The 19667-nt window shown below is 34.8% G+C and overlaps 2 protein-coding genes across 4 annotated transcripts; one reads left to right on the top strand and one right to left on the bottom strand.

Annotated features, from left to right (window-relative positions):
- Positions 1-675: 675 nt before the first annotated feature.
- Positions 676-19595, bottom strand: LOC149741212 (coiled-coil domain-containing protein 62-like). Of its 2 annotated transcripts, none has more exons than XM_089881919.1 (11): positions 19289-19593; positions 19005-19079; positions 18431-18620; positions 18113-18279; positions 17742-17843; positions 17232-17403; positions 16649-16750; positions 16215-16303; positions 15829-15929; positions 14218-14368; positions 676-1355 (listed from the first exon to the last, which is right to left on the bottom strand). In XM_089881919.1, exons 1-11 carry the CDS (start codon positions 19331-19333, stop codon positions 1215-1217), a joined length of 1335 nt encoding a protein of 444 aa, XP_089738045.1. In that variant the 5' UTR covers positions 19334-19593; the 3' UTR covers positions 676-1214. The 2 variants fall into 2 exon arrangements, with proteins under 2 accessions (XP_089738045.1, XP_089738113.1); XM_089881987.1 differs by lacking the exon at positions 676-1355 and adding an exon at positions 14052-14125 and having other exon boundaries at positions 19289-19595.
- LOC149741213 (transient receptor potential cation channel subfamily A member 1 homolog) lies at positions 2502-14422 on the top strand. 2 transcript variants are annotated; one of them, XM_089879911.1, is made up of 24 exons: positions 2502-2609; positions 3000-3228; positions 3705-3805; positions 4206-4307; positions 4740-4865; positions 5288-5480; positions 5842-5997; positions 6689-6893; positions 7192-7375; positions 7771-7968; positions 8217-8362; positions 8589-8700; positions 8964-9101; positions 9375-9572; positions 9953-10150; positions 10384-10557; positions 10909-11076; positions 11307-11441; positions 11695-11899; positions 12081-12202; positions 12383-12544; positions 12911-13090; positions 13361-13520; positions 14238-14422. In XM_089879911.1, exons 1-23 carry the CDS (start codon positions 2502-2504, stop codon positions 13505-13507), a joined length of 3687 nt encoding a protein of 1228 aa, XP_089736037.1. In that variant the 3' UTR covers positions 13508-13520; positions 14238-14422. The 2 variants fall into 2 exon arrangements, with proteins under 2 accessions (XP_089736037.1, XP_089736117.1); XM_089879991.1 differs by having other exon boundaries at positions 13361-13534.
- Positions 19596-19667: the final 72 nt, after the last annotated feature.

The raw sequence follows: 19667 nt of genomic DNA, 5'->3' as shown, positions 1-19667 counted from the left end.
GCTCGATGCTGCTAATATCCAGCGCCGTGGTATAGTGGTTAGCGCGCCTGCCTGTAACCCAGAGGTAATGGGTTCAAGGCTCGACGCTGCTACCATTGTGGGCGTATGTGTCCTTGGGCAAGACACTTAACGGCAATTGCTCCAACCCAGTGGTCACTAATGGGTTGTCTAAATTATCAGCCATACATAAAAAATGAAAAAATCCTCCCAAAACTAATCACCCACAAAGTAACATACATGGTAACTCGTAAGCTGGCACGAGGTTCGTTCATACTACGTTGTATCATGAAATATGCATCAGTGCTTTCTATCGGCGCAACATAATCATTAAGTTTTTTAACTTTCACAAGTGTAGGTGCGATGGGTATAAAATCCAGCTAATAGGTTAACATTAGTGGCGTGTGTATTCATATGAACGAACGTTGCTTCGCGGTGCTTGCGTGGGTGCGAAAAGCGGCGCAGCTGATTTTAACCAAGATATGTGCCCACCGCCAAAGCACTTGCAATAATTACAGCATTCCAACTGCCAATGGAAACTTGCAAGGCAAGTGTGTATGAGGCCAACATGCCCGTTGTGCAACGATAGCTGTCTTTCATCCTACCTGTTTGGTGATTTGCTGGGCGAGCATAGACTGGTGTTCAAAAAACAAAAGACAAATTGGCGAATTCGAACACAACAGGTAAAAAAACTAATTTATTTTCGAAAAACCAGAATATAATTTTGGCAAGCAGAAAATAACACAGTCAGTAACATAGAAAAAGTATTACTTAAGAAATGCAGAGATCATAAACTTACATAAACTTAAAATGGTTCAAGATAGAATTTCAAGTGCATAAGAACTGAATGTTGAATATTATTCTGGAGGTAAAGACCATGTTTAAGGCACTTAGTATTAATGTAAACATTCAGTTTTATTAATATATGAATTTCTAAACATAAATGTGAATAAAATCGTTATTACAGTTTGACAGATTGGCAAATTTTATTAAAAAAATTTACAGATTAGGAAATTTTATGACCTAAGTATCATTTGTTCAGTTTTGCCGAACAGTTGTATTTCATTTCAATAATTATCCCTTCTACAAACGTACAAGCTTATACCCAATTTTCGCAAAAATTTCAGCTAATTTTTTCCCTGATAAAGACGACCTAAATAGGACGTTAAAACGTCACTTGGCCAAAATTTTTGCCGTCACAGCCAAAATCCAAGTATTTAATATCTTTGTTCTGTACTTCTGCTTCTATAGCTCGACCTGGGAGAAGGGGACAGCGCTGTTCGCTCGAGGTTGTGAACCATCTCACGAGACTCAGACAGCAGACGCTGTAACTTGCTTGTAGGAGAACTACCAGAGCTCTGTAAAAAAAGGTGATGTGAATGTAATATTCGAAATTGCGGTTCTGGTAAAAAAAAAAACAGGGTTAATCTGCCAACCGGCTAGGCAGCAAGGCCAAAGTATTTTGTCTCTAAATGGCCGATAAAATGTTGATACAACAAGTATAAGTTTTTTCCATATAGAAATTTACAATACGAGCAATTTTAAGGGTTACATTAGGCTAGAAGCAACAGAAGCAGCATGTTATAAAGGTTGTTTAATGAATGTAGGTATACCAAGTCTTCCCTAACTTTTTCTTATTTTAACCTAAATTTAAAAAGGTAAAAAAATTTAACCTAAATTTAAAAAAAGGGTGAAAGATTTATTTTATTAAAAGTAATAAAATATAAATAAATTGTTTCTAAGTCCACCAGATCACATATACGAGATGTTAATAGAGTATATTTATAATTAATAGTAGGCATCTGGTTATTTGGGAATAATCTGTTTGTTGAGACAATAGTGATATTTGTTCATGTATCTAAACAATCAATCACTGCCAGTCACTGTTTGTTTGGAATATTCACTCAACACACTTAAATGTATGTGGGTTGGGGTAAGATGGTCGATGTATTTATTGTTTTTTTTTGTCGCATTTAGTAAACCAAGAAATGTTTACGAAAATATATAAACTTATTCTCACCCCTCAAAAAGAGCGTTGTTAGTTGTTAAAAACATGATCAGGAAATATTAATTCATATCGGTATCCATCTTACTCCACTGTACTATATAATATTTTTTAAATCAAAAATTCAGATATTTTATACACAGAAGCCAAAATTGATAAAAGACAATGCAGACCTACAAGTCACGGTTCCTTTCAGTAAAATATGATCGCAGTCAAATAGTTAAAGTCAACGAAATAGAACTTTAATCTGTTGTCCCATTTGTTTGAGTTACAGTTATGTGCGTTTTGTCAACAATTAACAAACAGATTGATGATTATTCTTCTTAAATGAAATATTTATTCAGGGCTGAGCGATAAAGGGCTAAGCTATGTCTGCATTTGCACAGCCTGTTTGTTCAAAACCTTATTGTTAAATCGGTAAATGTGGGTAACGCTCATATAGGCAACAGTCGCTATACTGGACTGCTTAAGATTTTAGTAATTCCAAGCAAAAGTTAAAATGACATCGTTTTTAAAACCAGAACATTTAATCCTGACCTTTGAACCCAAACATTGGAATGAAAGGACATTGAAAGAAACCAAGATAGAACATATCTCTCTACACCAGGTAAGTCTAATTTATGATGTGTATGATATAGGTAAAGAATACATTTATTTAACTGCGACATCACTGAAGATAGTTTTAGTTTGGGCTGGTATGTTGGTATTGAAATGTTAATCTTTGATCAATTTATTCATAGAAAAATAGAAAATGGTAAAATGAAAATATATAAAAAACAGTAACTTTACCTATTAAAGTACTAGCAACAGTTTTATAGAAAATGATGACTGAAACTATGTTTTATAATCGACAATGTAGTTTTAATATAAAACTAATTTTTTAGATTAAACTGCAGCTATGCAAATAAAAAAACACAAATAGAAAAACAAATAGAAAAGGTATTCTAAAATCAGCTGTTATAATTTCTAAATAAACATAATCTTGTTAAAACAACAGGCAGTTAAAAATGAAAACCTGGCACTGCTTGAAACAGAGCTTAAGGTTCTACAGCAGTTTGGTCAAGGGAAGCTGGTGCCAAAGACAAAGTTTAAAAGAAAGGTATTGGCTTTGAAAATTAACCGCAAGGACATACAAGGGTTGACTGCCCTTCATATTGCTGCACAGAAAGATAACACAAGGATGTGTCAACTATTGTATGATTATTCGAAAGTATCGGGAGAATCAGGTACATGATTATATGCTGTATGTATGTATCTATGTTTGCATCTACATGTGTATATATATAGTAGAGTAGGGAAAGATGGGACAACTTTTCATTCCATTTTCCCGTCCCACTTGGTAGTTAACAAAATACACTCAAGGATTTATATAACCGTATCCTCACGGTTCCTATAGACCGTTGTTAATTGTTTAAAACACGGTCAGGATATTTGGATATTATGTGCTAAAGATGTCCCATCTTCCCCCACTCTAATATATGTTATTTGTTAAGTACATATGTAACTATTTTATTTCTCTATATTTATTGCCAGTTTTTTGTCATCGATGCAATATTTTCTTGGATTTAATACATTTTTTATCGAAGTGACAATCAATCAAAACTTGTATATTGAATCTTATAATGTACAGTCCGAAGCTGTTTACCTATATTACGAAATATGATATTGTTTTTCAGACATTACCACCCATATTATGTTTCAGCACCCCAACTTGATATATTTATAAAGGACAACAAAGGAGCAACAGCAATACATTACGCAGCACAAGGAAAGTTTAGGAATGACGATTCTAAGATAGAGATGGTAAGTTATACTGGTGGTGCCTTTTTCTAACAGCTGGTGCCTTTTTCTAACATTCTCTCCAATTGTATCGGTCTCTTTTATTGTGTATAAGAAAAACAAAAGTAACTTACTGTGTAAAATATCCACCATTGCACTAATGGTATGTGGACTTATGATAAGCATTACTGTATCATAATTAGTGCGTTGTTACTGTGAAAACTAAAATGTATACCGTTAGCACCCAATTTCTCCTGTTCCCTATTTTAAACAATTAACAATATTCTTTTTGAGTCGTGAGACTATGGTTATATAATTCTGTAAATATTCTTTGTTTACTATGAAATGGGACAAGTAAGGAGAATGACAACTTGTCTCACCTTACCCCCACTATAATATTACTAATATCATAAATATTAATTAGGTTGAAAACGAAGAGTACGAACCACTGAAGAGTGTTTGTGTAAATGAAGAGACAAGTCTAAGGAAGTTGTTAACTTGGGGAAATGACAAAATGTTAACTGAGGTGAATTTCTTACACACTGCATTGAATTTAAAAACTTAGATATAATTATTGCTTTAACCCAGTGGTCACTAATAGGCTGTCCAAGCAAATTATTATCCATACATAAAAAAAAACTGGTACGTGGTGTATGAAACAGAACAACCGTGTTAAAACGACTGTCGTTTTTCGGCCACCCGAGGATAAAGTAAGTTGCATTCATTTATTCATTCATATTGTAAATAATATAACATTCTTCAGTATAAAAATGTTGGCAAACAGTTGCTTATTCAAGAATTAACAAAGTCTATGAAATCTTAATTGTGCCAGAAAGTCAGTTCATGGCCAGCAGATTTTGTTTCTATGATATATTTATGAAATATTTATTGGCGGCAATTTTTTAAGTGAATTCACTTAATTTCTACATTAGGTTAAAGAATGTGTGATACTCTACAGGTAAAAGATGACAATGGTATGACTCCTTTACACTGGGCAGCAAAACACAACAACATTTGTGCTGCTGTGCAACTTGTGACACATTTTCTGAAACGAAACCAGTGTGAGACCAGTTTTATAACAAAGGTAACTCATGACTTGCACTCAGTTCTTGTGATACTGAATTTATGCCTGCCGAGAGTTTTGTTAAAGTTATGTATTTGTCTATTTGATATTCTATATGGGTGAGGTCCTACTGCAAGCCACATCAGAAGCAAAGGATTTATATTTAGCCTATGTGTTTAGTATTCTGTCTATGTTGTTGAGGTCCTACCTTATGCCACCAAAAGGATTTTATATTAGATATGTTAAAGTTTTGTCCTGACTATTAATATAGTTCAAGTCCTACTGCAAGTCACATAATCTGTAATTTTACATTATCTTCATAAAAGTAATGTTTTAGCGTTTAAAATACCAGATGTCCTAGTTGTTCTGTAGCCAGGCATGCTATGGGATATATTTTTAGGCCTAGGTTGTCCCATTACCCACATTGATGTTATGTCTTATAGTGTGGACCTAAAGCAGCACCTTCAAAAGCAGCACAACTGATTGACCACCAGGATAATTATGGGAGAACTGCTTTACTTATATGTGCGGCCCATGATAAGAAAGATACGGCTAAATTACTGGTGAAGTCTAATGCTGATATGAAAATAAAGGATGGTCATGGGTGGACTGCATTGCATTATGCAGCTTCTGAAGGTAACTGTTGTATTGGTAGTAATGTATTATTGTGTGTGCAGTTTTGCCAAGCTTATTCCATGATCAATGAATTGTTAAACTTGTTTTATTCCACCATGGCTGGGGTGGACACACTTCGCCAACTTGCGTGTTACCACATATGTAACTTTGTGGGTGTGCTCTCTGTATAACTGACATTTCAAACAACTCATCAGTGACAACTAATTTATATTCTCTGTAAATCATATTATAATAAACCAATAACCAATAAACCAAATAACAAGCTAAGAAATAAATTGCATTTACATCTAACCGAAGCCAGCTAACTAAATAATTTATCTATGAACAAACAAAATGCTAACCATAGACTTTTACGCCACAGGTAACAGTTATGTGTGTCGGTTAATTCTACAACAAGCAAAAGACACACAACTTCTTCATGAACTTCAACACATGGTGGATGGAATGAAAAACACTCCACTTCACGTGGCTTGTGAGAAGGGGAACTTAGAAGCAGTTGAAATACTCTTGGAATATGGTGAAAATAAATTATTGTTTTTTCTGCTACTTTTGAATTATTTTTAAAATCAAGATTTGATGTAAATTTAAACAGAAGCTGTATGGTTTCTGTTGAAGCTGTATTACTCATTAGTCTTAATGTAAAGTCCCTTGCACCATAGTCTGTTGATATGTGTTCGATATTAGTCTTGATGTAAAGTCCCTTGCATCATAACCAGTTGGTATGTGTTCAATACACAATACTGCCACTATTGTGGGCATGTATATCAAAGAGAAGGCAGTTAGTAACATAATGAACAGTGAGCTTTATGATGTAACAATTACAATGCTGTTGAAATAAACTATATATTTACTGCTATTTTAAGAAGAGAGTGACAAGGCTATTTTTCGGCAAAATATAAATTTGTTGAGAATATTATTATATTATTAGAAAACTTGATTTTTCTCTCTTTGCTAGTTTAATGGTATTTGTGCTATTCTATAATTATTTTACAACAATGTATATCCTTAGCTGATACACTTATATGGTAATTGCTCCAACCCAAGCATCACCAATGGATTGTCCAATTTACAGCTATTTAAACAAATACCGGAAAATTAAAAAATGCAGTACCTGGAAAACAAGCACAAGACGTATTAGATCACCTATGTTTTAACCTCACATCCCAGCCATTCCAGTATAAAAATGTAACTAATGTTCATTTATTCAGATGTGGGTGGCAACCTCCTATCCAAGGAAAACCAGAAAGGAAACACTCCTCTTATATTAGCAGCTTCAATTGGGGGATTGGACATCATTAAGTTACTTTTAAAGGGGAATGTTGATGTTAATCATAAGAATAACGAAGGGAAAACAGCTCTACATTTTGCAGCAAGGTTCAACCATACTGATGTCCTTCAGTATTTAGTATCAAGGTAAGAATTGGATGATTTCTATTATAGCAGTAATTTGCTGCACAACTGTTTCAGTAACGTAAGTTTTAACTGAAAAAATGACCCTGTTGTGCAGGATTTCTGACACTATTGTCTGTGTTATTTCATTTTTAGGTGAAGTAATTTGCTACCCAGCTGTTCTTTTAATGTAAGTTTTACTGGAAAAATGTCTCTATTGTCATGTGTGTGTGTGTGTTGCTTCATTCGGCGACTTTTGGTTATGGTTGATTTCTTATGTTCTTAAATACCCTAAACCTTTTTTCAACTTTATTTTTGACAGAGGAGCAAATCCAAGAGCAGAAGATTGTAGCAGGATTATTCCTATAGTGTTGGCTGCCCACTATGGTAGCATTGAAGCACTTTACTACTTGCTGGAAAATCATGGATATTGCCAGTTTGAGGATCATATGCATAAGACTTGTTTACATTGGGCAGTGGAAGCTAATAGACTTGAAGTGGTCAAGGTGAGGTTTAGGGATCATTTAAAATACATTAACCATTTCGCATTAGTGCTCAAAGTAAGCATATGGACAAATATGTGTTTAAACTTATGTTCTGATTTTATCTCTTAAAACCTTCATTTGATGGAATTATAGTTTTGTCCGACACCCTTCAAAGTGGTAAGTGCGTCTAGTTCTATAGAAACTGGTTCAAGGATGCTAAGCGTATGTGTTCTTGACAACCCTAAAATAATCAGACACAAACACACAAAGTTTTATGTAGTATTTAAGTGACATACATCTTTAAAAAAAAAACAGTCGTGTTACTGTCACTGTTCCCGCTACTCAAGGAGAAATAAGATACATTTTTTCCTTTATTTTTAATATGCAAGGTATTAAGCTGACAATTTGTGTTCCAGGTTTTGATCTGCCACAAACTTAGTAGTTCCTCTGTAGGCCTGAAAGATCCACAAGGCAACACTGCCCTCCATATTGCATCCACACTTGGGTATCATCATGTTGTTCGACTACTTCTGGAAAAGTTTGATAAAAAATGGAAGAAATGTGACAGAGGGAAACTGCCAATCCATCTGGCTGCACAGAATGGACACACAGAGGTTTGTATTTAACTAGGGTTCTAACTGGGTGACTTAGCTTGGATTGAAGAATAAATGTAAGACGGTACATTAAAAGCGTAAGACTGTACAGTCAAAAGTCAGCCAAGAATAAATGGTATAACCGAGTCTTAGGTGGAAAGCCGCTTCTTTTTTATAGCCCACCTCATACTTGGACTACTATATTTAGTGTTGTTAATATCTGTCAAAGTACAAATATACATACATTCAAAGTACATGGTTGACCACAGGTTATCAAGATCATACTGGACTTCGACCCTGGCCAAATATGTTCAAGGGATAAGGAGGGTAATACACCGCTGATAAATGCTGCTTTGAATGGAAAAGAAGATGCTGCGTTCTGTTTGGTTGAACAACGTGCCAATCTTGATCAACAGTAAGTATTATGATGTAACAATCATAACATAAACAAACCACATCTTCTGATAAGATAGCATAGATAAAATAATTAAAGCAACAAAGAGAAGGCGGTTAGTAACATATTGTTCACCAAAAATCGTCCAACAACACAGGTAGACGAATTCTTTATAAGTATTGGATTAAGTATTCATAGTCTATACCCCCCACAATGAATCTCAAAGTGCAACAACCTTTCGTTTCAGCAACAGCAAGCAGTTAACAGCTTTAAGTTGTTGTGCGATGAATGACTACACGAAAACAGCTTTACATTTGTTGGAGGCTGGTGCTAGTACTGCAGTTCAGAACAGCAATGGGGTAAGAATGAAAACCTTGTAATAAATGCTACTTTATGACAAATGTCATGAATTTGCCGCTAAACAATCAACACTTATACTATAAATTTTCTAGGTCTTACGCACCATGTGGTTTTGTTATTGAGGTATTACAAATACCTCAATACCTTTATTACTTTGCATCATTTAGATGCCACAATCAAAGGGTTTTCTGGTAAATTTGAGGAGTTGAGAATGGTGTATGGAACCTTAAACTGATAATAAGTTAGCAATTCCTTTATTCAGGCAACACCACTCCACATTGCATGTATGGAAGGTAGTGCGAGTATGGTGAAGCTTCTGTTGAAATACGATGCAAGTGTAACGGCAAGAGATGGGAAAGGATACAACCCTCTGGACCTTGCTATAAAGTATAGACATAAGGTAAGTGGTAATTAAAAAAAATAATAAAAAATCCCCCACAATAATTCATAATCTGGCATCAAGGGTATGAAACAGAACACCCGTATTATAACGACTGTCGTTTTCTTGGCCACCCCAGAATAAAGCAAGTTACATTCATTCATTCATTTAACTGCAGTATATAGTTTGGTAATATACTGGGTGTAGGGTTAATGAGTCAACTCTGGCTCAAATCGACTATAGGATCTTACCCCCTTGCCTATTTCCAATATAAAGAAATATACTTCTAACTAGGCTTGTGCAAAAGAGATAATTCAAGGTTCAAAATGGAAAGCAGCGTTAAGGAACATGACTGTCATCAATGAGAAAACTGGTTTGATAAGCACACCACTGAGAGAAATGATCAAGAGCATGCCGGACACTGCTGATCTTGTGTTCAACAGATGTACTGTGGTGTCTACTGATTATGATCCTGAGGATGATGAATTCTGGGTAGGATGAGGGTCTAGTGTTGTTTTGTGTATATCAATGTTTGTAGTTGAGATGCGTGTAATTGTGTTTCATGTGTGTCTGGTGCATAAGAGGAAACCCATGTCATAAGCATGAGGTGAATGAATGCATCACATGTGTTTGGTGTGTAAGAAGAGACTCATGTTATACCTTGACAGTCAGCATTAGGTGTATGAATACACCATGTGTGTTTGGTGTATAACAAGACATCCATGTCATAACTTGACAGCAAGCATGAGTTGTATAAATGCATCACGTGTGTCTGGTGTATAAGACCCCCATGTTATAACTTGACATCAAGCAGGTAAATTCACATCTCATTATTCTATCATGATATAAATACATATCACAATATTGCACAGGTTGAGTTTAACTTTGAGTTCTTGGATGACATGTACACAAGTGCATCATGGAAGCAATTACATGAAGCAGCTGGTGAAATGGGGTTGATGGTGGATACTCCGCATTGCTTTAATGATGATAGATCAATGGAGAAAAACTGTTCTAGTTATTCAGATACAAGTCATGTGTTAAGGGATAACCATCCGCTTGCCTTGATTGTAAGTAGTTCATGTTTTTGGTAAGTTTCAATACAAACATGACATATGTACGATAGGATTTCATTTCAAACCTTCGGTGTAAAAACTAAAAACGTCTTCATTGAGAAGTTAAAATTAGCTTCATGTTTTTGTGCACAACATATTGCTGCTTATGGTAAATTGGTTATAGCATAAATCAGCCAAACAGAACTTGGAGACTTTACAATCTTAAATCTTTTCTTTGTTTTTATTAGGTTAACCACAACAGTTCACAACTTTTACATCACCCTTTGGTCCTGGACCTTCTCAGTTACAAATGGTCAAGATACGGAAGAAACATCTACTACGCACTGCTCTTGGTCTACTTTGTCTTTCTGTCTGCACTCTCTGCATATCTACTGTCAATACCACCACCATATGGAGTAGTGGTAAGTATATAAGGTTGACAATAGTTTGTAAAAGGTGTTGTGAGAATTTGAAATTTATCCAATATTGTATAATACTGAAACTCAATATTTTCTACGAATGCCGATTGACCCTTTGCAAGAGAAACAGATACTGTAATATAGTTTTAGCTATTTAAAATCATTTCTCCTAAAGTTGTTATAAACCAAAGTTTAAGTTTCTTTGGCCAATGCATTTTATGATTGCTTGAAAGTTTGAACAATCAACAAACATTGGAACTTAATACAGCATGTAGTACAACACACAAGAGTTTCCCACTTCAACTCATTTACCATCCTATGAGCTTTTTCTCAGATAAAATAACTTTTCCTCAGATAAAAGGAAATGGTTCAAATGTTTGCTTTGAATTGAAAGATGGTGCAAATGCTTACTGGAAGAGAGAGGATTGCACTTGTTGTCAGTATGGGTCAAGAGGGGACGTTTTTAACACAGCATTAAGTTCAGTGGTTCTTGTTGTAGCAAGTCTCAGTCTTTTAAAGGAGGTAATTGCTTTGCATTTATGCAGCTTCGTAGGGAGTACAGAGTGTTTCATGGAGAGAACACAATGTTTCTTCTGTTGGGTCCAAGACATAGAGGCAATCTTAGGTCATATATTTTTTCCACTATTTCTTATTAATCACCACAGTGTGCAATGTTAAGATCAACACGGTATTTTTCAAAATACATATAATTGGCTCAATATAAATGGGAAAACATTTGGAACTTTCTTCAGGTTTTTCAAGCTTGGAAATCCAAGCTGGCATACTTCCTATCTTTTGATAACTACATGGAAGTTGCTTCTTATTCTTTGGCAATCACAGCTGTTCTGGATTGGTCAGAACAAACCAAGTTAACAGGAATAAAAGAGGTGAGAGTTCTTCTTTGTATGCAACCTTGGATATTTACCTAAATGTACATTCTCTTTGTTTGGTGTTAACCTGTTTAAAATAATGCCATAAAAGTAAAGAAGTTCTGTCATGTAACAGACGAGATCAAAGTTTTGCATAAGATCTCTTCTAAATTAACACCTATGTTTTGGATTACAACAACAAATAAACTCTTTTTTATTTAAGTTCTTGTGATTAACTATTGAATTCTGTCAATGTTCTTTGCATTAACAGGATTGGCAGTGGCAACTTGCAGCCATCTGTATGTTGACATCTTGGCTTACTCTTGCTTTGTTCTTACGGAAGCTACCTACGCTTGGAATTTATGTGATTATGATTCTCGACATTGTGAAAACTTTCGCAAAGTTTTTTGCCACCTTCCTGCTTTTTATCATTGCATTTGCGTATTTCTTTTACATGCTGCTTCAAAATCAGGCAAGTACAATTTATTATGCTGTATTGTGCATCGTTATTAAGCTTGAAAGACCAATTTGTTGTGGTAGCTTTAGGTAAACCATCTCTTAATCTGTGAACTCTTTACTAATAAACCATTTGGAATCTCAAGACTAATAATATGTAACAACTCTTTACAAAAAAAACATTCCAATGTTCACAGGCAGAGTTTAACACATGGTGGGGATCTCTTATCAAAACAACTGTGATGATGATTGGTGAAATGGACTTCAGCACAATCTTCTACTCAGATCAAGATGAATGCAGTGCCAGCAACTCAACAACTTGTGTAAGTTGCAATGCCAAGCAGAACTTGGGCTAGGATGGGCTAAAGTAGACTTGAAGTTCAGATTCCGTAGTATGTCTTACCAATTTAATATATATTACTTAGCGTGGTAGGGCATTTTCAGAATGTTAAGTTATCAATTTTATTGGAATATTTCAAAACCGCAATCTTTCCAATGTGCAGTACTCGAAGACAGCTTTATTCTACCCTGAACTAACCTACAGTATATTTGCTTTCTTCCTTGTATTGATGCCCATCATTGTAATGAACCTGTTGGTTGGGTTGGCAGTTGATGATATTAAAAGTGTTCAGAATCAAGCTAATGATGCAAAGATGGGAATGCAGGTAGTTGCCTAACATGTTTAGTGGTTAACATGAAGTAAACATAGGATGAAGTTGGTTGTGAACTAGTTCAACATTGCAGTGATAACAGTTTCTTCTAGTTTTGTAGCATGTAGACTGCTGTTTGCTGGTAATTTTTTTGATTTGTCTAGCAAGAAATTATTTTTACAGTACTAAACGAATGCTTTAAGGCGTACCAAAGTATATCTTGATTGAGTTTTTAATAAAGGGCTTACTTACAGTTTGATTGCATTTTAAAATACCAACTGAAAAGAATTTCTAATTTTGATAAATTAATAAGTTTACCTGTGTGACAATTTATAATAAAACTACCCAAAAGTTGATTAAGTATTTTACATTCCAATACAGATCCAGCTTGCGCTAGAGGTTGAGTTCATGTTACCACAAGCTCTGCAGAAGCATTTTGTGGTTGGTGTTCATAGAATTTATCCAAACAAAATCCACAAGCAATCTACTATCAAGAAGTTTCTGTTCAACGACAAAGTAGTGACGGCTGTTTTGACAAACAAGTGGCTGTCACAGCTACATGTAAGAACTATGAGAATACTTGAAAAAAATAGAACAAATTTGTGTCACACTGGTTGCATAAGTGTCGAGCACGTTCCATTTACACAAAATATATGAAATCTGTTTGTTTTATATTCTATACCTTACACATATAAAATAGAACACTCTTTTTAAAATGAACTGCTGGTGATTATGGCCTGTCCAACTTGGGTATAACAAAATTTACGTTTTTCCAGAAGAGCTATCTATTAAAATATGCTGAGATAGTAATATACAATACTGAACTAACAGGACCAAGAAGAGAGCAGGATTGAGATGAAATCAAAAGTTGCCAAACAAAGTGAATCAGTAAAACGCAAGATTAAGAAGCTAATGAAACAATGTGAGGAACTGAATGAAAACATCAGAATGTTGGCAAGAGAGAGTTTACAGGAGTAACAAAGATTGAAATGTATGAATATATAGGTCTGTTAAAGTTATACACACATTTTTCTTTGAGTTTGGGCCCCTATTTTTAACATGTATGAACGTATATTCAATAACTTAATTAATTCAAGCAATATCCGAAAGTTTGTTTACTTACCCCATTCTAAATAATTGCCAAATAAAGACTACAATTACATGTCAAAGATAAAAGTTCAAGTTGTTAAACTGTAAGATCAAAGACAGTTGTGGTGGTTCAGGACTTTTGGATAGGCTATACTCTATTAATTAACTGAGGGCAGAGGTCTTGAATAAAACAGTCCAAGATTCCTTCTAATGAGTTTAAGACCCTCCATTGAGACTATGATTCATGACAGTCAGTTTAGACAATCAAAATCTTTTTTATGACCACATAACCCTTAATCTACATTTAACTTACTGCCATGCCCCTATTAACTGCTACTGCTAGTTTGTTTGCAATGTTTACAAAAATATGTTTTCTCAATGGGGACTATGGCAGTGGAGACTATAACCCTAAAAAGGCATACCAACAAAGAAGAATTCTCTTTATATGAATGGATGCTCAAACGTGATCTATGGGTATCACCAAAGTTTTAAAAATCAAAACAGTTTCTGAAAAAAGGGAAAGCCAGGTTTATATACAAATGCAATATACAAATTTTGTTTTTTGTTGGTACGCTGCTTTTTACATTCATTCAACTTACTTCCATTCCATTTACTTGAGGTCTTGGACTTCTCTTATGTTGATTGAACATTGAAAGTGGATCGACCTCAGAAGATCTTTGGGCTTCTTCCAGTAAATCATTTGTAGTTTGGCTTGAGCATTCAACAGCATCCAAATCAAGTGCATGATGGCTGTGATTTATTGTGTTAATGGAAGTAATTTAAATAAACCTACAAATTACCTCAGGTATGGGTCAAACTTTTATAAATATGTGGGCTATGAAGCTATGTTTGCATTTATAAAAGTATAGTTTAGTGAAATTGTTACCTCAGGTATGGGTCAAACTCTTATAAATATGTGGGCTATGAAGCTATGTTGCATTTCTAAAAGTAGAGTTTAGTGAAATTGTTACCTCAGGTATGGGTCAAACTCTTATAAATATGTGGGCTATGAAGCTATGTTGCATTTCTAAAAGTAGAGTTTAGTGAAATTGACTAAAAGTTCTTACTACCTGGCTAATTGCAATCATTTTTACTTGAACTTTCTAAACAATTAATACACATACTCTAGCCTTTATAGATAATATGTATTCAACCATAGAACAATATTCGTCTAATTGAGGGTGGTAGTGTTTAGTATATTAATTAGGTTGTATAAGGTTGAACTCGGTGCTAAACTTTTACAAAAGTTTTCATGTTTTGAACTATTGTTCTTTACTTTTCTGATATAATTTAATTAAAGGACTACTTTTAGGGTAATAGGGCTCTATGACCTAAATTCTACACATCACCCATATACAATAGTTAGATCTACCTTAAAAATTTTATCATCTTCTTATTTGCCTTTTTCTGTATTTTCATTCCACTTGGAAATGGTGTTTCACTTTCTTTCTCTATCTTTCCTTGCCTAGTGTGGCCGGAAACACTGGGAGCTGATTCAATTTCTGTTGTATTATTCAACGGGCAAGAAGTAATGTCTGTTTCTGTCATTTCTGTTACAGCTACTGTTGATATATTAGAGTCGCATCTATATAACAATGTTATCTCATTTTTGTGGCCGTTTTTTGATGACTGCAGAACTTTTTGTTTTATTCTTGAATCTATCTTACGAAACTGAACAGAATCCTGGTCATACTCTGCTTTTAATATCAAAGCGAGTCTTTCTGAACAGCTGAGTCTAACTGCTGACTTTACTTTCTCAACACTTGTGGATTTTTGAACGGCTGACTTTACTTTTTCAACACTTGTGCATTTCTGAACTGATTCATCTTGCTCTGAATCGTTAGAACTGGTAACTACTTCTGCTCGAGGTATCTGGGTAAAACTTAAGCTATTTTCAATGTTATGTTTCAGTTGTTTTATCTCTTCTTTGATTTGTTCCAAGCAATCCACAGCCTCGGACTTCCCATCACTAATTGTCTCTGATGAAATTTCACTTTGGTTTTGAACACTGGGTTTTGACTCCACATTTCCCCTTTGCACACTTCCTGAGCTAAAGCGCATACAGTGTATGGTGCAGGGTAGAAAATACACTTAAGTCATAGCGCTACACAACGTTTGTGGCAGGGTAGAAAATATATGCAAGCCATACCATGCAGGGTAGAAAATACTTCTACAGTGCAGGGTAGAAAATACATGCAACCCAAACTTACCTTAAGTCATTCAAACGGTCTTCCTGCTTTGATAACATTTCCTGAGAAGTTTCTAAGTTAGACTGCAGTACAGAAAGTTCTTGTTGTTGTCGTTCATACAACTGAAATACATTAAGATACTACAGTTTAAACACCAGGTGTAACACAAGATGTATTATAACATCACACAGTGTTTGCTATAGTAAGCCACTGAGTTGCCATTCCACACAAGTATAAACATTTTAAAGAATCTGAATATATCTTAAGATTTTATTCAAATCAAAATTTTTGTGCCATTTCGCAAGACTTCGTCACAGGTATATGGCTGCCCATTCAACTGATTAGCAAGGACATTTAGATGGCAGATTATTATCAAAAAAATAGAATTTAAAGCAAATGAAACTAACTTGTCTTAATGCAGCGAGCTCAACGTTTGTTCTTTCCTGTTTCGACTTCTGAAGTTCAATAAATTCTTCTTTCCTTCGAATTTGTTCCTCTGTAAAATAAACTGTAGATAAGAGGGATGGCATGATAGGAGAAATCTTGGGTCTATTCTATTTAACAGGGTGAGGTCCTACAGTGTGACAAACGACCGAACCAGGATTTAGACAAAATCGTCCCATTACTAAAACTGTGGGACAAATCTTTGGTCACTAAGAGCAAATGAACTTCTTCAGATCTTTGGTCACTAATAAACTCAATACAAATAAAAAATTTCCACCTTTATTTCATGCATTTGCAGAGAAATACTATAATGCCAACTCTGGTTCACATGACATTATGTAGAACCTCACCCATATAGAATAATCCCAATGTCATATACACACAACGATAAACCTACCACTTGCATATAGGTCCCTTTTTAAATTCTGGACCTCTTCGCGTAGCATTGTTAGTTCTTGTCGAGCCGATATCAAATCTCCCGTCTTTGTTGCCATTTCAGCTGCAAAAAAATAAACATCTTTAATTCAAATAATAATTTGGTGCTATGAAAACGTAACCAACAGAAATCAAGTCCAACCACTAGTTATTAATTGAGAAATATATTTCGCCTAAATAGCATCGTTAGTTTTTTATTCAAATAGAATCTATTTGGGCGGATATATATTTCTCAATTAATAACTAGTGGTTGGACTTGATTTTTGTTGGTTACGTTTTCTTAGAACCAGATTATTACTGTATTTCACTATACAAGAATCGTTCAACTATATGAACATCAGATCAGGGTCAGATTCGCGGAATTTAATATAAGTCTTCAATTCAAACACGCAAAACAATCGATCATAATAACATAGCCTGAGCAAGAAGAGAAATACAATTTTTCTAAATAATGGCAGACTTCTTTACACTGCGTCAAAAAGTATAATAATAGCATTGTTATTAATACAATAGGTATTGAACAATTACAACTACAAGTCCCTTACCTATGGTTCTATCCAGTTCTGTTCTGCTCTGTTTATATCTTGCTTTCTGTTGTTCTAAATCAACATGAGCGGCTGCAGCGCTTTTCCTACATTCGTGCAGTTCAACTTCAACTCTTCGTAGTTTTGATTTCATTTCACGGATCTCGCTTTCAGCTTCAACTAAATCACCGTCCTGTAATGCAGGGAATGTTTCGGGGTAGTGGAATAATCCTTGCATCAATCGGAGGAAAACCTCACTCACAGGGAAATTAAATATTAGGTTGTTTAATATTAAAGTTGAATTTGCTATGAGGCATGCCGGGCACCTGGATTTTTTCCCCAGCAATGGATGTAAAAATTAAAAATTCTGTTAAAAAACGTCTTGACCTTAAAATTCGTTGCTAAATTTTTTTGACTTTGAAACTAAAGGGGGAACTTTGTAGGTTTCGTAAACAGGGGCCAAACTGTTTAGGAACCTCTGCCCTGCATATAGCACACGCTGTGAAGGTGTGATCTGTCACCTATACTTACTTTTAGTTGTAATTGTGTGAAAAATTCTTGCTCTTTTGCTTCCAATCTCCCAATTTTAGAAGAAATATCGGACAGGGACGTATTCAACGCATCATTCATGTTCTAAAATAAACACAAACTTTATTAATTCAGTAAAAATCAATCAAATTCAACCTTGCCTATAATAGTAAGATACACAAAATGTAAAACAAATTTCACCTAATTGGTTGTAATGTTTATTGATTTACATATTGCAAAAAAATACAGGGTACCCCCTATAAGGCCTTAAATGGTTCAAGTTGAACCTTGTACCCAGTAATTTTCTGTTGTCCATCCATTTGTAAGCCACACAAATGGAACTTTGAACAATAAACACGTAGCAGACTCTGCACCTCTAAGTCCCTCTTTTCTGCAGATGTCGATTCAATTTCATGTTGAGCTTCCGCTAGTTTTTGTTTGGTCGTATCAATTATTGAATCTTTGGTTTTCTGTCGGGAATCAGAAATTTTTAAACGTTGAATCAAAAGTCGAAGTTGTTCATTGCGCTTCCGGATTTCAACTGAAAATAGAATTAGAAATGTTAAAAAGTTGTTAAGTCTCCTATTCAAATTAATTGTATAATAAAATATAGGTAGGAATGTAATATTATGATCATAAACAACCAATTGGTTGGCTCTTTATTGGGAAAAACTTGATTAAAGTCATTCTACCCTCAAGCCTCTCGTTCCTGTGTTCAAGTTCCACAACACGGCGTCGGTCACGCTCCCACGCTGAAAGTTGTTGCTGGTGAGCGGCAACCATTTCGTTCAGCTCTTTATCTCTGTCTTTTAACTCGCCTATTAATAGTTGCAACTCCTTTCTTTGCTTTAGTATCGTCTCGCTTTCCAAATCAGACATTTGCTGAAAAAACAAAATGGTAAAATTTGATCCATTGATGATAAACTGTGTAGTTAAGCTTGAAAGTCCAACAATGCTTCCAAATAAAAAAGTTTAACTATTGAATGAATGAATGAATGTAACTTACTTTGTCCTTGGTGGCCGGAAAACGACAGTCGTTATCACACAGGTTTAACACCTCGTGCCAGCTTACGAGTTACCATGTATGTTACTTTGTGAGTGATTTGAGCAAATGAAAAAACTTACAACGTGCTGCTCTTGCTACAAAAGGTAATGTAACGTAATGTATAAATTGGCTCTATGATTTTAAAGTACATACCAGTATGGGAAGCATGAACATACTGTTTGTCTATGTGGTTATATGATTTACTGTTATAAATGTATTACCAATGGTTCTTCAGAAACGTTATGTTTGCCATCATCAATATAACTTCTATCTGCTGCATAAGAACCACTGCTTCCCTGGGTAAAATATAGGGAAACATTTTAAACCATTTAGGATTTGTATATGTAGAAACACATTTACATGAAACAGAAGCTACCAAGAGAAAAAAGGTATATAAGTATTTTAATAGTTAGGCATAGTAAGCACTTGATGTATATATATAATACATAAGACGTACCAGCTACTACTACCACAAATACTTAATTAAAACTTAGTAAACAAATACCTGAGAATATTTAGGTGAACTATGGAACCGTGGGTGCATTTTCATAAAGACGTCGAATCCGTACGGCAATGTAAACGAAATATATTAATGTAAACCCTCTAACTAATATAAATCAAATTCTATCTACTATGTAACCATTCCCTGTATGCGTAACAATATGATCGTAATTCTAGCGTAACACCAGCCGAATGGTTAAGTACACTTCAATTAACTCGTAGTACCGGTTAAGCACTTGAATATTTACCGCTTAAACTACTTTACACAGCGTAAAACTTCAACAAAAGTCTGCCCACGCTTAAACACGCATGCGCTGTTGTTTTACGACGCTATATACATGAACTCGTCTGTATTTTCCTCGATTACAGGTGTAAGCGTGTTT

The sequence above is a fragment of the Ciona robusta genome, chromosome 1, assembly GCF_009617815.1.
Source record: "Ciona robusta chromosome 1, ASM961781v2".
Classification (NCBI taxonomy): Eukaryota; Metazoa; Chordata; class Ascidiacea; order Phlebobranchia; family Cionidae; genus Ciona; species Ciona robusta.
Note: the sequence above shows the minus strand (reverse complement) of the source record. Positions and strands in the feature narration are given on the sequence as shown.

Bases quoted from the DNA above. Each gene is read 5' to 3' on its own strand.
- LOC149741213 (XM_089879911.1), top strand. From the start codon at position 2,502: ATGACATCGTTTTTAAAACCAGAACATTTAATCCTGACCTTTGAACCC. The intron at 3,806-4,205 runs GTAAGTTATACT...AATATTAATTAG, and splicing joins ACGATTCTAAGATAGAGATG to GTTGAAAACGAAGAGTACGA. The intron at 11,900-12,080 runs GTACAATTTATT...GTTCACAGGCAG, and splicing joins GCTGCTTCAAAATCAGGCAA to AGTTTAACACATGGTGGGGA.
- LOC149741212 (XM_089881919.1), bottom strand. From the start codon at position 19,333: ATGAAAATGCACCCACGGTTCCATAGTTCACCTAAATATTCTCAG. The intron at 18,621-19,004 runs GTAATACATTTA...TTGTTTTTTCAG, and splicing joins ACGTTTCTGAAGAACCATTG to CAAATGTCTGATTTGGAAAG. The intron at 17,844-18,112 runs GTGCAGAGTCTG...TGTTTATTTTAG, and splicing joins CAGAAAAGAGGGACTTAGAG to AACATGAATGATGCGTTGAA.